Here is a 24013-nt window from a genome sequence, read left to right as displayed (position 1 = left end):
AATTGACTCCCATAGAATTTTTTCTTACTACTATGGAAGTCAGTGGGGCTCAACAACGGTTTGGTTTTCATCATTATTCAAAATTTCTTGTTTTTTGTTCAGCAACTTGAGGGTGAGTAAATGATGATAGAATTTTCATTTTTGGGTGAACTATCCCTTTATGTATTTTAACACGTATGCAAGGTGCTGAATTTTCTTCAAAAGGCACAATGTACGACATTTTAAAAGCCAGGTCACTGGCAAAAAAAGAAAAAAATTATAATAATAATTATGAATTCTAACATGGTGAATTGTTTATGTTGTAAATTAAACTAAAATGTGAACTGTGTTATTTAAAAGTTGTGTTTGTGTCCCCAGCTGTTGAGAAGAAAAGATGCGAGTTCCACATCACTGTTCATTCCCTTCTGAACCTTTAGACTTTCCCACCGTGCAATTTCTGCACCGATATTTACTGTGGTATTTTGTCCTTTGTTACTAAATCACATAAAACAACAAATCACATGGAAACTAAAAGATTCACAGATGTCACAGATACCTCTATCCAACACTGATCATTTCAGAAAAAGGTTTTAATGTAAATAAAGTCTCATGATACTCACTAAAATACTTTCTAACACAGTATATATGTGACCAACAAGAAACACAAGAAATACCTTTTGGTAGATGTTGTTTTCTTACTGAAGCTTGGCAGTACACCATCTTTTGAACGGTCACTCCTCATAGACACTAAGCTGGACTCAGGTAAGCCGGATCTTTCCCTAATACACAAAGAGCAAACAGAATCGATTTATTGCAGGAGGTCCCACTGTAACTGATATCTACATCTGCTGTACAGTTCTGTTAGCTTACATAGCTACTGCTTTTTTAAGTTAAGTTTTTATAAACAAAAATAAATCCACAACATTGATAATAAACTTCAGTCATTTTCAGTATATGAATCAGAATCAGAATGAGCTTTTATTTGCCAAGTGTGCACAAACAAAAGGAATTTGTTGTGGTTTTACAGGAGCTCTTGGTACATATATGACACAAGAACAGAAGAATATTTAAATAAGACCAAGTGAAAAAATAAATAATAATGTATACATCTGAAACAGAAGACTTATGTACAGATTTGTAAATTATGTACTGTTTAATACAACCATATAAAAAATATGAATATGTATTGTGATGTTTGTACATCTTGTAATAAAATAAAGAAGCAAGCACAGACACAAGTGTGTATTTCTTTCTTCTCTTTTCTACTCTTTTCCTTCCTTCCACTGTCATCTAGTGACTACACAATAACTCTGCAGACACAACATTTCCCCTTTTCTTTGAAGCATTTTGGTTAGGGTACTGTCTTCGAACATTACAACATAATACCATACTCTATTCCATACACTAAGTATTATAGAATTAAAGAATTACTTTAAGAAACAATTTACCTCTTTATATAAAACAAGTTATATTAGCAAAACAAATGGTGTATTAACTCCTAGCACTTTCTTTAAGGAGTGCCTTAATAACATTAAAACTAATCCAAGTAAACAACCAAAACAACAATTGACTGGATTTGAATCATGGACTATTTCATTTTAAGAAGTTGGGCTAATGGAGGCAGCTCTCCGACGCAGAAGAGAACTCCGAGACTGACAAAGCAAGTAAGTGAGAAACAGTGGTGACCATTTTTGGTTCATCTGTTGGTTCACTCGTCTCAGGTAGAGGAGTCGACAGAGACAGTCTGCTGTTGTGTTGTATCTCCCAGGGAGGAATGCAACATCATAGGAATAGCATAACAGATGGGCTGACCACCTAGCAATTCGCATGCCAGCTGTTAAATAAATGAAATGGGCACTAAATAGAACATCTTATTATTATAAAACATTGTAATGTACACTAATCTACATTAGTTTAATGTTGCTGTGGGACAATGTGAAAGACACCTATTAACTTAAATATTAAAATATTATCACTACTATAGTGGAACAACAAAACACAATAGATGGTTTAGAACTTCTAATATTTATTGCACAGACCACAACTGGCCAACAAATAAGTCTAAAAATAAATTATGCTTCTTGAGAAATGTACCAAAAATAAATAAATAGAAATAAAAAATATACATACACATACACTAGTGCATACAATTAAAATTATAAAACTCACACACCTTTACAACTGGTAGACATACTGTATAGCCTACTTGAAGTATTTTCTTCCTCACAGTAGTAAGTTTAACAAAAAGTGCTCTCAATATAATAATACTGAACAATGTACCAACATAAATAATAATAATAAAATATTATAATTTTTATAAGGTTTATAAGGTTTATTTTTATAACCTACAGAGAACGTCATCATCTGAGGTTATTTTAGCCAAATTCTAGCCGTGTTTGCCGCACGTGTTCACAACCGGTCAAACAAAGATGTTTTCTTTGAACATTCCCTGCAGGTTATTTTGGAGTTTTATTTTATAACCATGTTATATAAACTAATCAAAACATTGCATATGATACCAATATGCTACAGAGATTATTCTAATGCTGAAATGTGTAATTTATTTATAAATAAAGTATTTATGCTCGGACACATTCGGTCTCTCTCACGCACTGTCGAGCGCGTTCTCGGACACACTCGGTCTCTCTCGCGCACTGTCGAGCACGCTTGCAGCGTTCGTCTCGCTTTTGCCCAGTCTGGCGCCTCATAAACACACACACACCAGAGAAAATGGCTGAGAGAGAGCCTACTCGGATGAAAACCACTTCAGTGAGCTCAATTATAGTAACGCCAAACGCGGCGTTGTAAAAGAGGAAACGTAATCGGTTACTAACATAACCTCGGTTCTCTCTAGAAGAGGGAACGAGTATTGCGTAAGTTAGCTTACGGTACGGGTAAAGTCATCTTTTCTCGAGATATGAAGCCAAAAAATTATCCTTAATTTTCATTCATTGTCAACGCAGTGCAGCAGCTAGCAGACCTAGAGCAGGCTATCTAGCGCGCTCATTGGCTGCCCCGCGGCAACTGCATAAGCCTACCAGTGAGCCTGGCCTGACGTCACGCCCAATGAGGGCACGCGCGCCGTCACAGCCCGCCAGAATGGGGGGTGGCTAGCGTATAAAAGGAGGCTCGGAGGCTTATTCTCTGGTTTTCGTCGACTGAAGCGACATGAGCTTGTGGCGCGAGCACGGCGGGTTACGCAATACTCGTTCCCTCTTCTAGAGAGAACCGAGGTTACGTCAGTAACCGATTACGTTCTCTTACGAGAGGTTCTCTCGTATTGCGTAAGTTAGCTTACGCTACGGGAACCCCTTGTCAACGCCGTGCGCGCCTAGCATCCACAACATGAGTCCCAGGGGAAGCCCGGGGAACACTGATAGGTGGGAAACAGGTGGCCGACAGAGTGGGCCAACACATGTTCATAAGCACACGTTAGGGGGTGTAGAGTGGCTCGGCCGGTCTAACAGATACTGACACAACCCTTTCTGGTGCAGCTCAACCAGGAGAGCTAAATCGAGTAAGTAGCCCGCGCACAATAGTCTGGGCAGGGCATACACACGACTTAGACTGATAGAAGTTTAGCCTGCAGGGCGGGAACTTCCAGGTTATAGAACCTAACAAATGTAGAGGGGGAGGCCCAACCTGCCGCTGTACAAATGTCATGAATGGAAATCCCACTGGACCAAGCCCACGATGAGGCCATGCCTCTGGTGGAATGAGCCCGGATGCCCAAGGGGCACTGCAGGTTTCTGGACGCGTAAGCTGCCGCAATAGCGTCCACTATCCATCTGGACAGACTGTGTTTCGAGGCGGCGAGACCCTTGGTGCGCCCTCCAAACGAAACGAAAAGCTGCTCCGAGCGCCTGAAAACGGCGAAGCGCTTGACGTAATTCCTCAGAGCCCTGACAGGGCAGAGGAGGTTACTATCATCCTCGCTGCCGGATGTCGGTAGGGCTGAGAGGGAAATGACCTGCGCTCTGAAAGGAGTGCCCATCACCTTGGGGACGTAACCATGTCTCGGTTTAAGAATGACTATTGAGTCATTAGGACCGAACTCAAGACACGCCGCGTTAACTGATAACGCGTGTAAGTCACCCACGCGTTTAACTGAAGACAGAGCTTTCAGAAAAACGGTTTTGAACGTGAGGTATTTCAGATCCACAGTGTCCAAAGGTTCGAAGGGATAAGCTTTCAGGGCCTCTAGGACCAAAGACAAATCCCAAATCGGAACCGAGGGGGGCCGTGGGGGATTCATCCTCCTGGCTCCTCTGAGGAAGCGGATGATGAATTCATTCCTTCCTAATGCGCGGCTGCGCGCGCGTTTTTTCCCCGTGCACCACTTGTTAAACACAGACCATTTTGACGCATAGAGCCGTCTCGTAGAGGGGGCTCTAGACTGCGTGATCGTGTTCACAACCCCTTTTGGCAAATCAACGAGTATCCGTTGATTCTCCACGCATGCAGAGACCAGCACTCTGGATGGGATCGAACTGCGGGCTTGAGAGAGAAGGTCTCTTCTCACCGGGATCGGCCATGGGGCTGAGTCTGCCAGCCGCATTAATTCCTAGTCTGTGGGATATGAGTTCTTCCTCTGACTGCACTAGAATCAACCAGTTGTCCAAATAGTTCAGAATTCGCATGCCCTGTGTTCTCAGGGGAGCCAGGGCCGAGTCCATGCACTTCGTGAATATACGGGGTGCCAAAGACAGGCCGAACGGGAGGACGGTGTATTGATATACCTGACCGTCGAAGGCGAATCTCAAGAATGGCCTGTGACGGGGTATAATCTGAATCTGAAAGTATGCGTCTTTCAGATCGAGAGAGATAAACCAGTCCTTCGGGCGGATTTGCACGAGGATTTGTCTGGTTGTGAGCATTTTGAACGGCCGTCTCATGAGAGCTTTGTTCAAATATCTCAGATCTAATATGGGTCTGAGAGCTCCGTCCTTCTTGGGAACGAGGAAATAACGGCTGTAAAAGCCCGTCTCGGTCAGGGAAGGATGCACTCGTTCTATCGCCCCCTTGCACAATAGTTTCGCTATTTCTGTATGAAGCAGATGGGCTGCTTCTGTATTCACTCTCGTCTCGGTCCGTGCTCGAAAGCGAGGGGGACGGCGAGCGAACTGCAGCGAATAGCCCCGTTTCACAATGTTCAGCACCCATTCCGACACGCCCGGGATAGCCTCCCACGCTTTTGCATGCATGGCTAGGGGTCGAATGGCCTCTGGGTCCCGGCCGCTGCACTGCGTGGGATAGGGGACTCAGAGGAATTCGTGCGGTGCGCGCGGTGTTGATGCTGGGGAACGGGAGCTCGCTGATAAGCGATAACTGGCTGGACAGCACTCAATGACTCGGTCACTTGGGACAGAGAACATTTTACAGTGAGAAACCCGTGACGCGAGACCGGCGTGGGCGTTAATGTGTTTACCAGTAAGTGTGAGCGCTCGCAGGCGGGCACAGGGCTTACATTCATAACACGGCCAGTGGTGGGGAGCTTTATGTGATCTAACCCCCGAGGCAGTTGTGAGACAGAGCGGGCAATGTGTAGGTGTGGGCACTGGATCGTGGGCACATTTCCTACATTTGACACTCAAGCGGCGCGTGCCCGCTTTATTAGAGTGTGCTCTGTGGGGTACACAGGGGAGATTGTGCTTGTGTGTAGGTGTGAACACTGGGGTGTGGGCACATTTACTACACTCATAACACCGTCGGCGTGAGCCGGATAACCAGACTTTATACTCTTTTTGAGATTTCTCTGGGTCGCCGTGAGTGCAGGCGAGACACCGCTGACTCGTTGGCTGCGGTGAACACTACTGCAGTAGCCTTTTCTAAGGGGACTGGCAGAGGTAAATATGTGCGTTTTGACGGCGGTCCAGCCGCGGCGGGACCCAACCGTCTTTTCCTCCCTGCGCATGCTAGGAGGACTTCGCAGGCTCGGGCTTCAGCGAGATCTTAGGCCGGGGGCCCCGAGGGGGAGGCGGCCTGCGCTGGCTGGATGAGCGCGACCTGTTGCTGCGAAGACGGAGGTCGAGACGAGCGCTGTGTAGAGCTGCGTGCAGGAGGCTGTGCTTGAGAGCGGCCTGCAGCGGAACTCGAGCGGCGCGGCAGGAAGAGGTTCATGGCCTGCAACGCTTTCTGTACCTCCGAAAAACGATCCACGATGCCGCTTACAGCAGGGCCGAAGAGGCCGGTGGGGGAGAGCGGGGCGTTGAGGAAGACGGACCGCTCAGACTCACCCATGTCTGCGAGCGTTAGCCACAGATGGCGCTCGGTGACTGTAAGCGAGGCCATGGATCTCCCGATGGCTTGGGCTGCGGTCTTGGTAGCGCGAAGAGAGAGGTCCGTCGCGCTGCGCAAGTCCGTCAAGGCGGTGTGACTCGGGCCTTTCTCGTCCAGTTGGCGGAGGACATCAGCCTGGAGTATTTGGAGAAGCGCCATTGTGTGCAGGGCGGAAGCAGCCTGTCCAGCGGCAGAGAAGGCGCGGCTGACGAGTGCTGACGTAGTCCTGCAGGCTTTCGACGGGAGGGCAGACTTTGAGCGCCATCTCGCGGATGGGGGACAAAGGTGCGCTGCGACCGCCTGTTCCACCAGGGGACTCTGAACATACCCCTTTTCCGTGGCTCCGTCCATGTGAGAGAGAGTCGAGGAGACTGGGGAGCGGAGTCTCGCGGAGAAAGGAGCGTTCCAGGATTTGGAAAGCTCAGTGTGGAGCTCGGGCAGGAAGGGTGCTGGCCTAGAGGCAGGCGCTTGGCGGCGGCTAGGCAGAAAACACCCGTCGAGCCTGTTAGGCGCGGGCGCCTTCGGTGGTGACCATTCGAGGCCTAAGTGCTCGACAGCCTGAGTGAGGAGGCGGAGAAACTCGTTGTCCATACTGGCGCGGGCCCGGCCAGATTCCTGGGTCGAAGAGGAGGTGGAGCGGTGAAATCCGGACCACTCTTCGCTGTCCGAAGCCAGGATAGAGCAGCTGTCAATGATGGCGTCCTCATCCGCTTCATCCCCTGAGGCGACGGCAGTGCGGGCAGGAGCCGGCAGCTGCGCGTCGGGAAGCGGGGGCGGAGAGGGAGAGAGCGAGGCTTGCGGGAGAGGCTCTGGCGAAAACCTGGCTGGCCCATCAGACTCCGGTTGTCTCTGTGAGCGGCGTTTCTTCTTACGCGGCCCAGAGACAGGCGGAGTGGCAGTATCAGCGTCGAACAAGGCGAGTTGAGCCCGCAGGGTCGACATCGGCATTTCTTCGCAAAGCTTGCAGCCGCCCGAAGACATGGCGGTGGCTGCATGGTCACGTCCCAGGCAGAGAGCGCAGATCACGTGGCGGTCCCTGTCGCTGAGATGGGCTCGGCACGAGCCGCAGGAAATACGAGGCATTTTGCAACAAACGCCTCGGCTCTTTTAGTAGAAGTGTGTCGCGGCGGCGAACACACAGCAGAAGCGCTAGTAAAAGGATACTGTCGCCGGATAGCGAAGCAGGCACGGATGGCTGAAGGCGGCGAAGACGGCCGGCTCCTCAGACGCTTTCCTCGGCTTGCAGGCGCTTGTTTCGACGGCGGCGGCTTCTCTCAGAGTGCAGCGATGCGGAGAGCTTCGCTGAAGAGACGAAAAATCAGAGAATAAGCCTCCGAGCCTCCTTTTATACGCTAGCCACCCCCCATTCTGGCGGAACGTGACGCATGGGCGTGACGTCACGCCAGGCTCACTGGTAGGCTTATGCAGTTGCCGCGGGGCAGCCAATGAGCGCGCTAGATAGCCTGCTCTAGGTCTGCTAGCTTCTGCACTGCGTTGACAATGAATAAAAATTGAGGATAATTTTTTGGCTTCATATCTCGAAAAAAGATGACTTTACCTGTAGCGTAAGCTAACTTATGCAATACGAGAGAACCTCTCGTAAGAGAACAGTAATTTGTTTGATTACACGTTACTGAAAAAAATAACGGCGTTTATTTATAACGCCGTTATTCCCATCACTGGTCATGAGGAGCAGGTGCGTGCATGACAGCAACTACATTATCAGGGTCTGGATATAATCCCTCTTTAGAAATCGTGTGCCCCAAAAATTTCAAGGTTTGCAGCTCATATTTACATTTCTACATATTTAGCTTCAGACCAGCCTTGTTCAGACAGTGAAGTACAACTTTTATGTGAGTGTCATGGATGTCCTCTGCGTCGACGCAAACAATTAGGTCATCCAAGTAGGCTTGAACACCTGGCAATCTGTGCAGTGTAGCCGTCATCATCGTCTGGAAAGCAGGCACGGCCGAAGCCAGTCCATACGGGACATGTTAATAATGGAACAGCTCGTCCTGGGTAATAAATGCCATTAAATCTCGACTTTCAGGGTGCATATATCACCTGGTGATATATTGAGGCCAGGTCTATGGTTGAGAACACTGTCGCCCCACACAGTTCTGCCAACAGTTCCTCTATATGGGGCAAAGGTGTGGCTATCTACAACTCAGGGTTTCCGTTGTCCGGTAATTGCCGGACATTGGCTGGAAAAAAAATTAAATGTCCGACAAAATTAAATCTCTCCGGTCAAATTGTCAGATTAAAATTGCCTAATAATCCCGCCCCCCTAACACAATCTGAATTTGAGAATAAGCCTAAAATGTATAAAGCAAAAATACACCGACCTTTGGCTATGTTATAAAGGAACAGGCTCTACCGTTTGAAAGTTATTAAACATTATTACATGGCTTGGTTGAATTCCAATGTGGAATGCGGTCTGTTATTTCTTGATATCAGACCGCTGCTAAGCACTAGCGGAGCCAGGATTTTGATTGTAGGTGGGCCTCCAGAAAACTGGATCGGCCAGTTAAAATAAGCCAAAAATTAAATAAATAAATAAAAACGGGTTCCCCTTCATCTCCGTTTCAGCGCTTTTCTGGGCACTGAGGACAGTGACTCAGTAGCCTACCTGAATTTAATGCATAATTAGCATAGGTAAAAAAAAATAATAATAAAATAAAAAAAACACTTAAACAGGATTTTTTTGTTGCTTTTTTAATACAATTATAATTTCATTTAATTATTGTTTAATAAAATTATAGGCCTATTATTTTTAGTTTATTAACAGCAACAACAGCTGTAAAGATGAAGTTGACGATCGCCATCTCCGTAGTGAACGCGCCTACAGAGAGAAATGCACATCATGGATTACATAATCAGAGAGTAGCCTAGCCTATTTCTTTTCGTTTTAAATTGTTAAAAAGACATTTCAAGCTTTCTTAAGATATATTTCATGTCTGTGAGGCCTACGCTGAGTTTCATTAAATTAGGATGAGATGCGCTCAGTTCACGAGCAATGCAAGCGCCGTCATGATTAGGCCTATCGTCTGCTATATTTGCTTCTTATTTATTAAATCCAGGCAATTGGTCGATAAAAAAATTATTAAAATTAAGATACAATTTATACAAAACGAAATTCACTTAAAAAAAGTCTTTCTACAAAACAAAACTTAATTAAGTGGTCAAAATCATGTCTGACCCGCTCCATGTCTCTCGATATTGTGCATCCTATCTTACACGTGCGGTTCACTTTTCATAATCAAAATTAAAAAATAACATTATCATATTTTAACAAATATTAAACTAAATAAGCTTATTTAATGGCTACAACACGTATAGTAGACATAGACTCTCTATTTGTACAAATTGGTGCACATTAATTTTATTATGAATTTTGCACACATAAGTTGAAAGGCATTTGTTTGTGCATGCATAGCAAAACATATCTGCAACATTTATCAAGTTCACTGATAATTATGCGTGCATTTATGAATTATTATCTTAATGAATAATGAAACAAGGACGAAGCATATAAAATGCGTTGTTTGTTTAGAATGGAATGGATCGCAAATAGATCCGAATGAAGAAACGAACCATAGTAGATTTTTTTTTTTTCGTCTATTTGAAAGATAGGCTAATAAACATGTTGCATTCGGCCTGATTATGTCATTTTTTAAGTTACATAGCCTGCCTCCAGTTTTCCTCAACTTGACTAATTAAGAGGCGATACTTGACCGGCATATCATAAAAATGTCCGGAAAACGAAATCTCTGCCGGTCACTTTGACCGGCACCATTTTTTTCTAGCGGAAACTCTGCTACAACTATAGCCTTATAAGGCTCCATCAAATCAACACACATGCGAATTCCACCTCCCTTTTTGTGTCACTACAATTGGGGAGACCCATGGAGATGCATCCACCCGTTCAATTATGTCCTGCTCCAACAGGTTTTTCAGTTCATCTGAAACTACTTGCCTAACTGACAATGGCAGTCTTCTCAATTTTTGCTGAACAGGAATGAAACCTTTTTTTACTTTCACTTTTTGTATATGAATCCACTTGCGCATCCTACACTATGCACTGGCAGTATTTCAGAATTCTCATTTGTAATCACAGTATCGCCTTCAATACGGCCATGAAGTGCTTTCAGAAGATTCATTCCCAACGAAGGTGAGTCTGACTTTACTATGTAGAACGTGCCCGCTGCTGTACTACCATCATGGAAGACGTCTGTAGAAAAACAGCCCAGCACTGGAATAATCTCTTTGGAATAAGAAACTAATTTTACAGTTGCTGGATTGAGAGTGCATGAAGCAAAATGTTTAGGGTAAATGCTCTCGGGCAGTGTGGATACTGATGAGCCCGTGTCCACAATTAACTCCACTGGTTGACAATGTCCATAATTCTTTTAATTTGCACTGAACAGAGAATTTTGTCTGTCATGTTTTGGGTTTGTTCATGTCATGTTTTCATGTCTGTCATGTGATTCCCTGTTTGTCATGTGATCCTACCATGTGTCTTGTCATTGGTTAATTGTCTGATCATTGTTCACAGGTGTCCCTTGTCTTGTCATTAGTCTGTGTATTATGCTCATGTTTGTCATGTGTCGTTGGTCAAGTATTGTTTCCTGTAAACCACTGTGAGTCCTTTTCATGTTCATGTGTTTGAGTTTTCATGCCACGCCATGTTTTTGTTTCATGTTTGGTTTTGTTTATAATAAACTGCACTTGAGTTCTCATTTACACTTGCCTCCAGTGGATCACTTTACACCATCTTAGGATAATTCATGTATAATACAGTGAGCTCTGGTATAACAATCTCACGCACCTGTTTCTGTGATGATCGGCAAACTTTGGCAAAGTGCCCAATTTTTCCACATGAATTGCACACTGCTTTGATGGCTGGACATGAAGGTTTTTTTAGCCAGATGGTTGTTGGATCCGCAATGGTAACATGAACGCCGCTGTCTCGCATTGGTAACTGACCGATCTGACGAAGGGGAAGGTATTGTCTTTCTGTCCCTTTGTTTTACATTCCAGTGACTCTGTATGGCCCGTACTTGTGAAGTACCTGAAAGAATCTCTGAGTTCTTTAATGCGGTCTCCATTTGCACTGCTATTGAGAGCTTTATTCAGTGTGAGGTCTGGTTCGAGCAAAAGTCTGTCCCGAATGCATGAATTAGCTGCTCGCGTAACATTTGTTCTTCCATTTCTCCGAAATCACATGCAACCGTAAGCTCCCGTAAAGTAGCCAGGAACTGATTAATAGTTTCATCAGTCCGCTGTGTCCTTTGACTAAATTTGTGTCTCTCGGCGACAACATTAACTGCAGGAACGAAATATCTTCTAAAATATCACTATTCATTCCCTTTTGAACCTTTAGACTTTCCCACCGTGCACCAATATTTACTGTGGTCTTTATAATTTGGTCAAACAATTATCAAACCAGCAGATTACCTCTATCCAACACTGATCATTTCAAAAAAAGGTTTTAATGTAAATAAAGTTTCATGATACTCACTGAAATACTTTCTAACACAGTAAATATGTGACCAACAAGAAACACAAGAAATACCTTTTGGTAGATGGTGTTTTCTTACTGAAGCTTGGCAGTACACCATCTTTTGAACGGTCACTCCTCATAGACACTGAGCTGGACACAGGTGAGCCGGATCTTTCCCTAATACACAAAGAGCAAACAGAATCGATTTATTGCAGGAGGTCCCACTGTAACTGATATCTACATCTGCTATACAGTTCTGTTAGCTTACTGTACATAGCTACTGCTTTTTTAAGTTATAAAATAAATCCACAACATTGATAATAAACTTCAGTCGTTTTCAATGTATGAATCAGAATCAGAATGAGCTTTTATTTGCCAAGTGTGCGCAAACACAAGGAATTTGTTGTGGTTTTACAGGAGCTCTTGGTACATACATACATATAAATAAACATACATATATGACACAAGAGGGAAGAATATTTAAGACCAAGTGAAGAAATAAATAATAATGTATACATCTGAAACAGAACAAAAAACGCATGTACAGATTTGTAAATGATTGTATATGTATTGTGAGGTTTGTACATCTTGTAATAAATTAAAGAAGCAAGCACAGACACAAGTGTGTATTTCTTTCTTCTCTTTTCTACTCTTTTCCTTCCTTCCACTGTCATCTAGTGACTACACAATAACTCTGCAGACACAACATTTCCCCTTTTCTTTGAAGCATTTTGGTTAGGGTACTGTCTTCGAACATTACAACATAATACCATACTCTATTCCATACACTAAGTATTATAGAATTAAAGAATTACTTTAAGAAACAATTTACGTCTTTATATAAAACAAGTTATATTAGCAAAACAAATGATGTATTAACTCCTAGCACTTTATTTAAGGAGTGCCTTAATAACTTTAAAACTAATCCAAGTAAACAACCAAAACAACAATTGACTGGACTATTTCAGCACCATTGCATCTATTTATTTCTCTAACACAAAGTCCTTCAACCAAGCTGGTTGTTTAAGAACTCTCACACTTCTAGGACCCGTTGGGTAGCTCTTCAGGTACGATAGGAGCAGGTGCAGGCCGTTTTGTCGTTCAGCTGACATGTCAAACATGAGGCAATCAGAGTTTCTACACTTCTGCCCATTTTTGGTCACCAGTAGAGCTCGCGAAACCTTTGTTTTGTCCGTACATTGCCTTGGTGTCCTTTGTGAGCTAAATTCACTAGTCTTGTACGCAGAGACAATGGAACTAATAGGCAGTGATCCCCTCGCATAATTAGCGGACCCTCCACAGAAAGCTCATGTCTGATGTGAAAGTAAGGATCTAGTTCTTGTTTCACTGACTTCTTGTTTTTAGGCCAGCCATTCTTGATCTGTGCACAAAGTTAGGCTAACTGGAGGCAGCTCTCCGATGAAGAAGAGACCTCTGAGACTGACAAAGCAAGTAAGTGAGAAACAGTGGTGACCATTTCTGGTTCATCTGTTGGTTCACTCGTTTCAGGTAGAGGAGTCGACAGAGACAGTCTGCTGTTGTGTTGTGTCTCCCAGGGTGGAATGCAACATCACAGGAACAGCATAACAGATGGGCTGACCACCTAGCAATTCGCATGCCAGCTCTACCTGTGCCTTTTAATGAAAGAAGCGTTGTAAGGGCTTGGTGGTCAGTGCGCAGAACTAAATGTCTACCCCAGAGATACGTCCTCCATTTTTCATTACTCCACACACAAGCCAGTGCTTCCTTTCTTTGAGCTGACGAAAGAGTTTGGGAGGCAAATGCCACTATGCGCTCAGTACCATCAGCGTGTAGCTGAGAAAGGACTCCTCCCACACCGTAATCAGAAGCATCAGTACTCACGCAAGTTGGCAAATGGTGATCGAATAGAGCTAGAATGGGGCTCTTTGATGAGAGTGTCTTCAGGGTGGTAAAACTTTGATCAGCCTTATCAGTCCAGAGAAAGTTCACGTCAGTGGAGGTTCTCAAAACTTCACGCAGGGGTTCAACCACTGTTGCGTAGTCAGGTAGAAATGTACTATACCAAGACGTAAGGGCCAGGAATGAGCGCAGTGAGGCCGTGTCATGGGGAGCAGGCGCGTGCACGACAGCAACTACATTATCAGGGTCTGGATGTAATCCCTCTTTAGAAATCGTGTGAATTGTTTCACACTATAGTTTATTATTCAACTATAGTGAATAGTTTCATCAGCCCTGCGACAACATTAACTGCAGGAACGAAATATCTTAAAAAATATCACTGTTCATTCCCTTTTGAACCTTTTAACTTTCCCACCGTGCAATTTCTGCACCAATAGGCCTACTTACTTTTGGTCTTTTGTCCTTTGTAACTAAATCACACAAAACAACAAATCACATGGAAACTAAAAGATTCACAGATGTCTTTATAATTTGGTCAAACAATTATAAAACCAGCAGATTACCTCTATCCAACACTGATCATTTCAGAAAAAGGTTTTAATGTAAATAAAGTCTCATGATACTCACTAAAATACTTTCTAACACAGTAAATATGTGACCAACAAGAAACACAAGAAATACCTTTTGGTAGATGTTGTTTTCTTACTGAAGCTTGGCAGTACACCATCTTTTGAACGGTCACTCCTCATAGACACTAGGCTGGACACAGGTGAGCCGGATATTTCCCTAATACACAAAGAGCAAACAGAATCGATTTATTGCAGGAGGTCCCACTGTAACTGATATCTACATCTGCTATACAGTTCTGTTAGCTTACATAGCTACTGCTTTTTTAAGTTAAAGGGATGGTTTGGAGTAAAATCAACCTAGGGTCCTTTGCACCATGACCTCGAGCCAAACTCTGTACTCATAAAACGAGGCATTGGAAAGTTTATGAGTACATCAGGAGTTTATTTAAATAACACTTGCCAGGACTTGTACGTGCTTTTCCCAAACCACTGAAGTGACGTCGACGTCCGGGTTAGCAGTAGCATGAGCCGTCAGGCAAGTGTTATTTAAATAAACTCCTGATGCACTTAAAAACTTTCCAATGCATTGTTTTATGTACAGAACCTATTTGTACTACTGTAGAAGTTTGGTACCATTCAGGGCATTATTATTGAGGTAATTTACTGTGTGTGTGGGGGGGGGGGGGGGGTACTCTGAACCATCCCTTTAAGGTAGTGACATAGGATTTTGAGATTCTGTATATGGCCATTTTACCCACCGAGCTGCTGTTATTCAACTATGCCAAGGTAAACTTGGTTTTGCATTCTATCACCCCTTTAAGAACTACAGTAATGCAGGGATCTAGAATACACTGATACACACAGAACCTTGTGTTTTTGACACTGTAAATGCAATAAGACGATAACGAGAATTTAGTTTAGTGCATGCGCTGTGACAACTGGCTGTCTGTGCATTGCGTTTAGGCGCTCATCAAATTTAAACTGGCAAGGCACGCCACGTCTCTCATACACAGTTTGAAAGCGGCTGAAATCACAGTAACAAGTATCTTGCAGGTGTCGATGATGGATATTGCTTATATTGGATAGCATCCTCGATGTCGGATTAATTTAGCAAGGTGATCTATGGTGAAGGTGGACATCACGATAACAATTAAGGGGTGAGTGAAACTTGTTTACAGGTCCCGCCGTGGTCACATTTATGCCACATTCATTTTGCAAACAGGTTATTCAGTCCTTGATGGCATCAGAGGTGTTATATTCGCTAGTTAGATCACAATTTTTGCAATGCAATAAGACCCCCCTCTCGATCTGTTATGCTCTTGAGATGCTATTTTGCTGGAGCTGTCATGGAAGCCTATCATGCCAGAGACGTCACGGACCGTTGAAGCTCAAGATGGCTGAACCCTAGTAACAAAACAACAAACTAACATCACTGTTTTCCCCCCTTGTAACTACTTCAGCAGTTTTAAGTGTCCTACCACATATAACAAAGATAACACATCTGTTATTTTACCTTTACCTCCTATTTCGTTTCAGTTCCCCTTTAAAGACGAAGTTTGGTTTAGTGGTGATGGCAAACCTTGTTTCCCGAAACATTTATTCAACCAATGTGCTAAATTGATGCACGGGTTGGAACATGTATCATAAGGGGGGATGGTAACTTTTGTTTTGGGAAAAAAAAGGAAAAAAAAGAAAAGCAAAAAAGATGTTTGCTTTGGATATTGTTTGGAAGACCCCATTTATGGAAATGGAAGGGGTTAACAATGAGTGCTATCAACTGAGTTGTGTGAACATGACATGTTATGAAGAAATGTCTTCTTTTCTATCTAACATTTATGTTTAGGTAAAAGCAGCTCAAGGAAAGGCAGCTGATACATCTGCACAGCAGCATACATACACTGCTATGTATTTCAGCTTTAGTGGAGATAATGGTGAAAAGTACAGTTTTATACCAAATGCTTCAAATGTCTCTAATTATGAGGATCAATTTAAAGATGCATATCCAAAACCAAAGAAATTTGATGATGACACGACTAGCAGAAGTTACAGCAAAACTTATTAATTGAGTTAAGAGATGTTTTTTCCATTCTATACCATTATATACTATCTCTTGTTTTTACTGTGGTGACTGAGGGTCTGATTTATTGTCAGGAGTGCAATAACAGTGTTTATTCATTCAGCCTGGCTTCAGTTAAAAATCTTTACTTGCTTGCTAATAATTAAGATTAAGAGAGTGATCACCACCTTTTGAACGGTCACAGAGTCTGATCTTTCACTTAAGACAAAGAGCAGAAGAAAAAAAAAACACTTTACTACAAAACTTCCTCTGCATCAATCAAGACATTTGATGTTCCAAATGGTAATTATATACAGTTTAACAAAAACTATATGAATCATTATTTCTATCTTAACCGCAGACATTAACTTTGGAAACACCAGTTATCTTTTGCGGTATTTCACATTTGATTTGCCAAAAGTTCTTTTTTTTTTTCACTCCACAGAGATTCGATTGGATGGAAACAAGCTGTTTGTTCTAGAATTAGTGTCAACTGTGTAAAACATTAGGAAGTTCTAAACAAAATTTCTGCGCACAACAATAGTGAGAGAAGCACTCCTTGTTAGGGTTTTGTTCCTCACAGGAAAAAACCTGAAACACCAGTAGTGTTTAAAATGATTGTGTGAAAACGGCTGCAGTCTTACCTCTGTTTCTCTGAGAGACTCATCTTAGAGAGAGAGTCCTTTCCTCGCTCCTCCGACATTACTGCAGCTGAACAACCAGTGCAAACAGATCAGCACTGGTTTGTAAAACAGTCAGCTCAACATGACCTGGAGATGACAATATGTTAATGAGACGTTACAAACAACTATACGGCCATGTAGAGATCGTTCATTAAGGGATAATTCACGACCAGCTGTAAATTAAATGATTTTAAAGCACAGCATGGAGGCAAAGAACCACATGACATAAAGCAGAGTGCATTCAAATTGTTTCATGCACAGCTGTGGATTTCCCAGTACTGACAATTTAAAGCTGTTATTGATGTTTGCCGTGCAATATTTGACCTGAAGGGTACTTTTTTTTTTTTACATTTTCATCACCTATATGGCTCATTAGATCTAGCATTCTGCCTGCTTCGACGGATCAGACACGGAGATGAAGTATTGCATAAGATTACATTTATTTGAATGAATGAATCATAGCATTTATTTGAATTCATTATCGAGGATCGGGGGGGGGGGGGGGGGGGGCATATCTCTCTATTAATTGAGCATTAGAGAGTAATATAGCTAATGTAGCCATTCAGTAGCGAAGCATCTTTATTAATAAGTCGCAGGGAAGCGTTGCTAACATTGCTGGCTTAAAACTTCTCACAACACGTCTAACCCAGATTGCACAGGTATGTCTCTAAGATGCCTGTTAAAGAACGCTTAATGTGGAAACATCTGATAAACGTCTTAATGAAAGCAGTTTTTCATACATTCTAAATCATAAACTTAATTTTAAATATTTTCTAAATGTCTAAAATCTAATCTAATCTAAATGTCTTAGAGACATATTGCAGATGAGCAACTACAACCTGCAGATGTAAATGTAGATATCAAAAAGATGTCTCTGTGTGATGTAGGCCTACGTGTGCTATTAGGGAAATTGAAGAACATTAAGAAATGGACATTATAATTAGGCTACTGTGTTAAAACTTGAGGTGGCAAACTGAACTCATATAAAGTTCATAACTTTCTGTATTGCATTTCTTTTTCTTTTTTTTACACTAATTTATTTCCAAAACTGTTTATTACTTTATTCAGTTATTTTACTTTTCATTTTTTATTTGATCATTGCCCCAACTTCACAATCTATTTTATTATTTTTAAAATGGTCCTAAATTTATTTGTACATTGAGAAAAATGTATTATACACCGAATATATATATATATATAAAATGAATATCTGTGTGAACCAAAAAATATTATATTCAGCTTATTATTAGTATTATTATTATTATTATTAATTATATTTGACATAAACGAACATTCACTATGAGATGTATCTGTCTGATCTCTTAAGGTCTATTTTAAAATACTTTCGATTTCGCATTATCACAAAGCAACCGCCCGAAATGAAAAAGGAAAACCTTCCGAAACGTATTATTCGTTTAAAATAACCCTTTCGAATAAACTTCGTGTTAACTTTTTCATCGCCTTCAAAATATTAATTCGTGTAAGTTCATTTCTAGCAGCATCTGCGTCTGTTTGGACTAACGGGACTATAATAACGTTACTTCCGGAATAAAACAGGCCTACTTAAACTTCGAATTTTAAATTACGGTGATAAACAGTATAAAATCAATACTATATTTCCCAAAATAACTGAAATCAATAAAGCTAAAACTTACTTGAAGTCTGAAGAGAATTTAAACTTTCATTTCAGTCCTTCAGAGTGTTCGCTTGTCACATAGTACGAGTACAAAGCAAAGTACAGTGACAGGAAGAGATTTCTCGTCTGTTCATATCGATTAACTGCTCAACATGACATCCTCCTTTTGCGGAAGCATGAAGCCACGCTCGTGCTGAGAACTGTGATGATGGAGAAATGGCGGCAGGTGCACAGTTAGTGGGGGCACCCCGTTTCACAGGATTGTAAATGCAACGCAAATTTTTGTTCATTACATTTATTCATTTTTATCATTTATTTTATTTGTAATAAAAAGTAATTTAAAAAGTGTTATGTTAAATTATGTTAAAATGTTGTTGTTTTTTTACATACGCTCAGAGCGTGACTTTATGACAGTGTAAACAGCTCAGTGTGTGTGCTGTTTAAACGAGTGTTCTCACTGATACGCTTGTTGTAATTCGCGAGTTTTGACGAGTTTTATAGTCTTAATATTATTTCTTATTCAAAAGTGGTTTTCTTTCGTTTAACACTTTCGGTTTCGTTTCTAAAAACTCAGTGCGCATTTGCTCCTCATACTGCCTGTCACGTGTCCTGTTTTTTGTTTTTTTTATCCTCAAGTCTCAAAATCTACCGGTACTGTAATTGCATTAGGAGAAAACAAGGCAAGGGATGATCACACCAAATAGGCTATTGATTTGATTTAATATAAATTAATTAATTAATAAAATCTATTATTTATTTTTTCTTTTGTTGCCTGGCTTTAGCTTGCGTAAGATGGCCTCTTCTGGGAAGACCCTGTTTACTCCTTGCATTAAAACATACTTCACATGGTGGGGCAACATTACAGTAGATATTGGAAATATGTGAACATGTTTTTTTTACAGTCTATGGTGTGAACACACAAAAGACACATTTATAATAGGCTTATATTTATATATGTATGTAAATCGTATCTCTCTCTCTCTAAGTAAAGAGTTAAACTGCACACTCACTCAAATATTTTTATTATTTCCAACATCATACATAAAACACACATTAAAAACTTTTCCCATATGGTTTGAATGTAGATTCTGGTTTGAGTTTTTTCTTATAAATGAGATGATCTAATTATCTCATTTATATCTTAATATACATTTTTCTTAAAATAGTTTACTGATGGACTAAAATGTAGGCTATGTGCAATTAATGTGGGTTTTATCATACTCTGTCTTTACCAAGTTATCTTTAACTTGCATCTCACAAAGGTGTGTGTTTGCTAGCTACTAAAGGAAATGAAGATCTCTCTCTCTAAACTTGTATAAAATATAAACACCCATCTCTTTTTTAAAGATGTTTTAATGTCATTTTCAATTTTCTCTGCACAGTCAATCATCAGTGGCCAAAAGAAATCGAAGTGGCTTGACACTTTTTCCAAAAGTGTTCCACCAACAAGTGCCTGTGCCGTTTTACTTTGAAGATTAGGAGCAAATTGATGCAATCCACACTCACCTGACATCAATTCTGGGCAGCTCACACACACCAACACACACACACACCCACACCCACAGTGACAAGATCAAATTCACCATGGATGTCCTTTTTAATTTTTTTTTTATCAGTGAGCAGAAGCACTTTGACGGGAGGATAGAAAAACAGTTAAAGCCATAGGAGAGTAATCTACGGGAGTCATCATAATTCATAAATGGGGTTAATAAATATTTTTTTTGTGAACAACAATATTGTTTCTTCTAAATGGCCCTTGGAATTTTAGAAAAGGGATAAATTGTGTTTGTCTTCATAAAATGCTCTGTAGGACACTGTTTTGTAGCTGTATGACGAGAATAGTACAGCAGATATTTCATCGAGGATCCATATGATTACACGGTACTGTATAATGGGCTAAATATGATTAATGTGTAAGTTTCGAGCGTCGATTTAATGATGTTATTTTGCAGTATATCCCCCTACTGGACACATCAGGAACAACAGGGGCATAAAACTGCCTGGGCTGTATATCTACAGGCTCCAGGGGCCTCATGTACAAAGACTTGCATTGAATTCATACTAAAACATTGCGTACGGACAAAGATGTAAATGTGCGTACGCACAAAAACAAAACAGATGTATGAATCACTGCGTACGAAGGATCCCACGCATATTCTCTTTGTACATCCCAATTAACGTACAATTGAGCGCACATGCACGAGCACAACGTCCCACCCAGTCTCCTCCCTTAATTAAATCAATTTATATATGGTAATGAGTCCACTTTGGCAAAAGAAAGCAGTAAGAAAATGGCTAAAGCAAGCGGCAAGAAACGAAAATTTACAGAAAGTGAATTGGAGGTGCTACTATCGGAGGTAGAAACGAGAAAAAATTATAATTCTGATCAGATTTCAATCAGATATGAACAATCTGACAATCTGAACATAGCCTATGTCGGGATAAGAAATAGAAGGAAGAATTGTCGTGTCGTCAGTCCACGACTAAGAAACTAGCTTGTTCGGATCTTTACCACATATTAACTTTAGTTTGTCAAAATTGCATGCTCAAAAGTCCTTCTCTATATGATTTAGCAGCTTCCACATGTTTTTTTTCCGTTTAGACATCATAAATTAGTGTAACAATGTGTTCAGTTCAGTAGTACATTAACAGTGCAATCCATGCTGTTGTTTACTTCCGAGTATCTCCAATATGGCCGCGCATCCGAGTAACTGACCAAACCGTGACGTAGGAGCAAACACTCTATAGGGACAGAGGGGAAAACTACAAGGAGTAGATTCTACTATTTTTGTGTGGCTGGGGGCACTTTCTGAGATCTGATTTCTATTGGATGTAATGCTGCCGCAGTAGCCCAGAACAGACAATATTAGTCCCAGAACATATTAGATTGGGTTTGCATAAACCCTCATTGTGTTGCCTTTCACATCGGGCGAGAGCGAATCAAAAGCATACGGAACTGTCTGTTCTCTAATCGCTCTCGCAGTACTTTACTTTGATGTCATACACCGACTGGTCTGTGTGCACATGAAGTGTGGGGAGTGGAGGAGAGAGAAGCATGAAGAGGGAAGTTAGCTAGAGGAGAGATGTCCTAGAAGAAGACTAACGTTACAATTTTATTCTCTTGAATTTTGGACGTTTCTATGAACATATGGCAAAGAAGAGAGAAAAGAAGAAGGACCGCGAATTTACCAAATTTACATCGGAAAAGCCTGTTTCAGGAAACACGGAAGGGAGGAGGAGGGGACGGGATGAGGAGGAGGGAGGGTCGAGCTAGCCTCCATTTTGTTTGACAATACTTCGAACGTCAACAAGAAGTGACGTCACCCAACATCGCTTAGAGCACCTCAAGTCGAAAAAAACTGTGATCAACCCGAAGTGGGCGTAACTTGAAGTCTTGCAGGCTGCAGAAAGATTCTATTGGCTGTAGTGGACATGCACCAATACGTTTAGAAATAGACTAGCTTTGTTTCCAAATGAACCCCTCTTCTCAGGGAACCGAGGTTACGTTAGGTAACCGGTGACGTTCCCTTTTGAGTCAGTCTCTCTAAACTGCGTCACCGAAGGTGGCACTATCGGGATCTAAAATCGTGATTGTCTCCAGACTGCATTAACAGCCGATCTGGGACCTCTCTGTGATATCATATCATGGTGGTTGTCACATTACAAAAAGAATATCTTCCTACATAATGTTTATACCACAGCGACACTCTGCGGCAACCCGGGAGATAAAAAGTATATACTTGAATGCACAAAAAAAAAAAAAAAAAAAATACAAGCAAGTACATTTTGTAGTAGGCTACATTCTTATTTTTTTGTGCTAAATAAAATTGTAAAAGTTATACACTATAAATACACTTAGTATTTTAGTAGTAGTACACAAGTATATTTCTACTTCAGTAGTACTTCAGTGCACTTGAAAAAGTATACTAAAAATACCACTAATACTTAAATTGATTTGTAGTGCATTGAAATAAAGTAGGCCCTATACTACCGCAAACATATACAGAGGAGTTTTATCACTGTATTTCTTAAAAGTGTGCTTTGAATGCTTTAAAAATGTTCAAATCATTTAAATTAAATTGACTTAAAAGTGTTTCCCCTACCATTATATAAGGGGGGCGCCCCGCACTCCTAACGGCTCCCACCGCCCCCCTTGGAGGTCAAGTAAATTTGATTTGATTTTCTTTATAGCGACAGATTACAATTTGTTATTTTATAATAATAAAAACCTAAATGGCATATGTTATTTATCTTATTTCCACGATGGCATGTCTTTTCTGTCTGTGTTTACAATTATCCCAATGAGTGCGCACACTCACACACAAACAAACACTTGCGTCACATACAGTTGAGCACTAGCGGACAGAGAGCGCGCGGCTTGAAATGTGTCGCTGAACTGAAGATGGCAACACTCGCTCTACTGCGAGTAGCAGCCGGAGTAGCTCTCCTGCTCCAAGTCTAACGCCCGTTTCACATATATTTCGTTTGCGGTGAGTATTTTTTTTTCCGTACCCATGTTAACAGAGCTTTCACGCCCGTTTCACACATACTCCGTGTGCAGTGCGTGTGCGGTGCGTGTTGCAGTGCGTATGCAGTGCAGGAGCAGCACGCGCAATAGTGCTTTCACATATGCTGCGTTTGCAGTGCGTAACTGATCCGCTGCTGGCTATACCACAAATACATACTTTCAATTTGTATTTCAAATCAAGAAGTTATCAGCAACTTTTATTTAAAAAATGTTTTTTTTTTTGTCAGCATTGTGATTCTCTTTGTACACATATAGCCTACACTCTTTAATAGATGTATTCACGTTTAAACACAATTTAAACAACATATTATTAAATGCATTACTTCTATATAATTATATATTAAGTTGCTCAAGCAAGTGGTAAAATATTTTACCATGTAGCCTACTTAAAATCGCAAAGCCTACATTTTAAATTAAAACGTAAAATTGACAAAAACAGCAGACTCATACCCTTTCCTTGCATAATTTAAATCTTTATATTATAATATCTTGCAAGTCACAAAGAACTTTTCCACCTCCACGAATGAGACGAGTGTTGTTCATTATGTCGCCTTGTTGAGGTAAATTGTATTTTCCATTGATTTACCCCGGTCTTAACGTCTCAGCATTGCGATTCTCTTTGTACATACACTCTTTAATAGACGTATGCACGTTTAAACACAATTTAAACAACGGCAGCCTATTATCCAATGCATAGCCTACTTCTACTTATATTAAGTCGCTCAAGCAAGTGATAAAATTTAACCATGTAGCCTACATATGAAATCGCAAACATTTTAAATTAAAACTTAAAATTGACAAAAACAGCCCACTTGCATGCCTTTTCTTTTTCATTTAAATTTTAATACAATAAATCTTGCATGTCACAAAGAACTTGTTTTTTTTACCTCCACGAATGA

The 24013-nt window shown here is 41.2% G+C and overlaps 1 protein-coding gene across 1 annotated transcript in view; it reads right to left on the bottom strand.

The window, feature by feature from the left end:
• LOC311291139 (uncharacterized protein) overlaps positions 1-18801 on the bottom strand; it is a gene marked incomplete at its 3' end in the record, with an annotated part of 311624 nt that extends 292823 nt beyond the window's left edge. The window contains exons 1-5 of the mRNA XM_084410012.1: positions 18606-18801; positions 16912-17037; positions 14324-14428; positions 11834-11938; positions 654-758 (exon numbers count right to left, since the gene is read on the bottom strand). Of these exons, the coding sequence (XP_084266138.1) occupies positions 654-758; positions 11834-11938; positions 14324-14428; positions 16912-16970 (374 nt within the window). The 5' untranslated portion in view covers positions 16971-17037; positions 18606-18801. The remainder of the gene's footprint in view (positions 1-653; positions 759-11833; positions 11939-14323; positions 14429-16911; positions 17038-18605) is intronic.
• Positions 18802-24013: the final 5212 nt, after the last annotated feature.

The sequence above is a fragment of the Rutilus rutilus genome (genome assembly GCF_951802725.1).
Source record: "Rutilus rutilus genome assembly, chromosome: 5".
NCBI lineage: Eukaryota > Metazoa > Chordata > Actinopteri > Cypriniformes > Leuciscidae > Rutilus > Rutilus rutilus.
The sequence above is the reverse complement of the archived record's forward strand: the minus strand, read 5'-3'. Positions and strand labels throughout refer to the sequence as shown.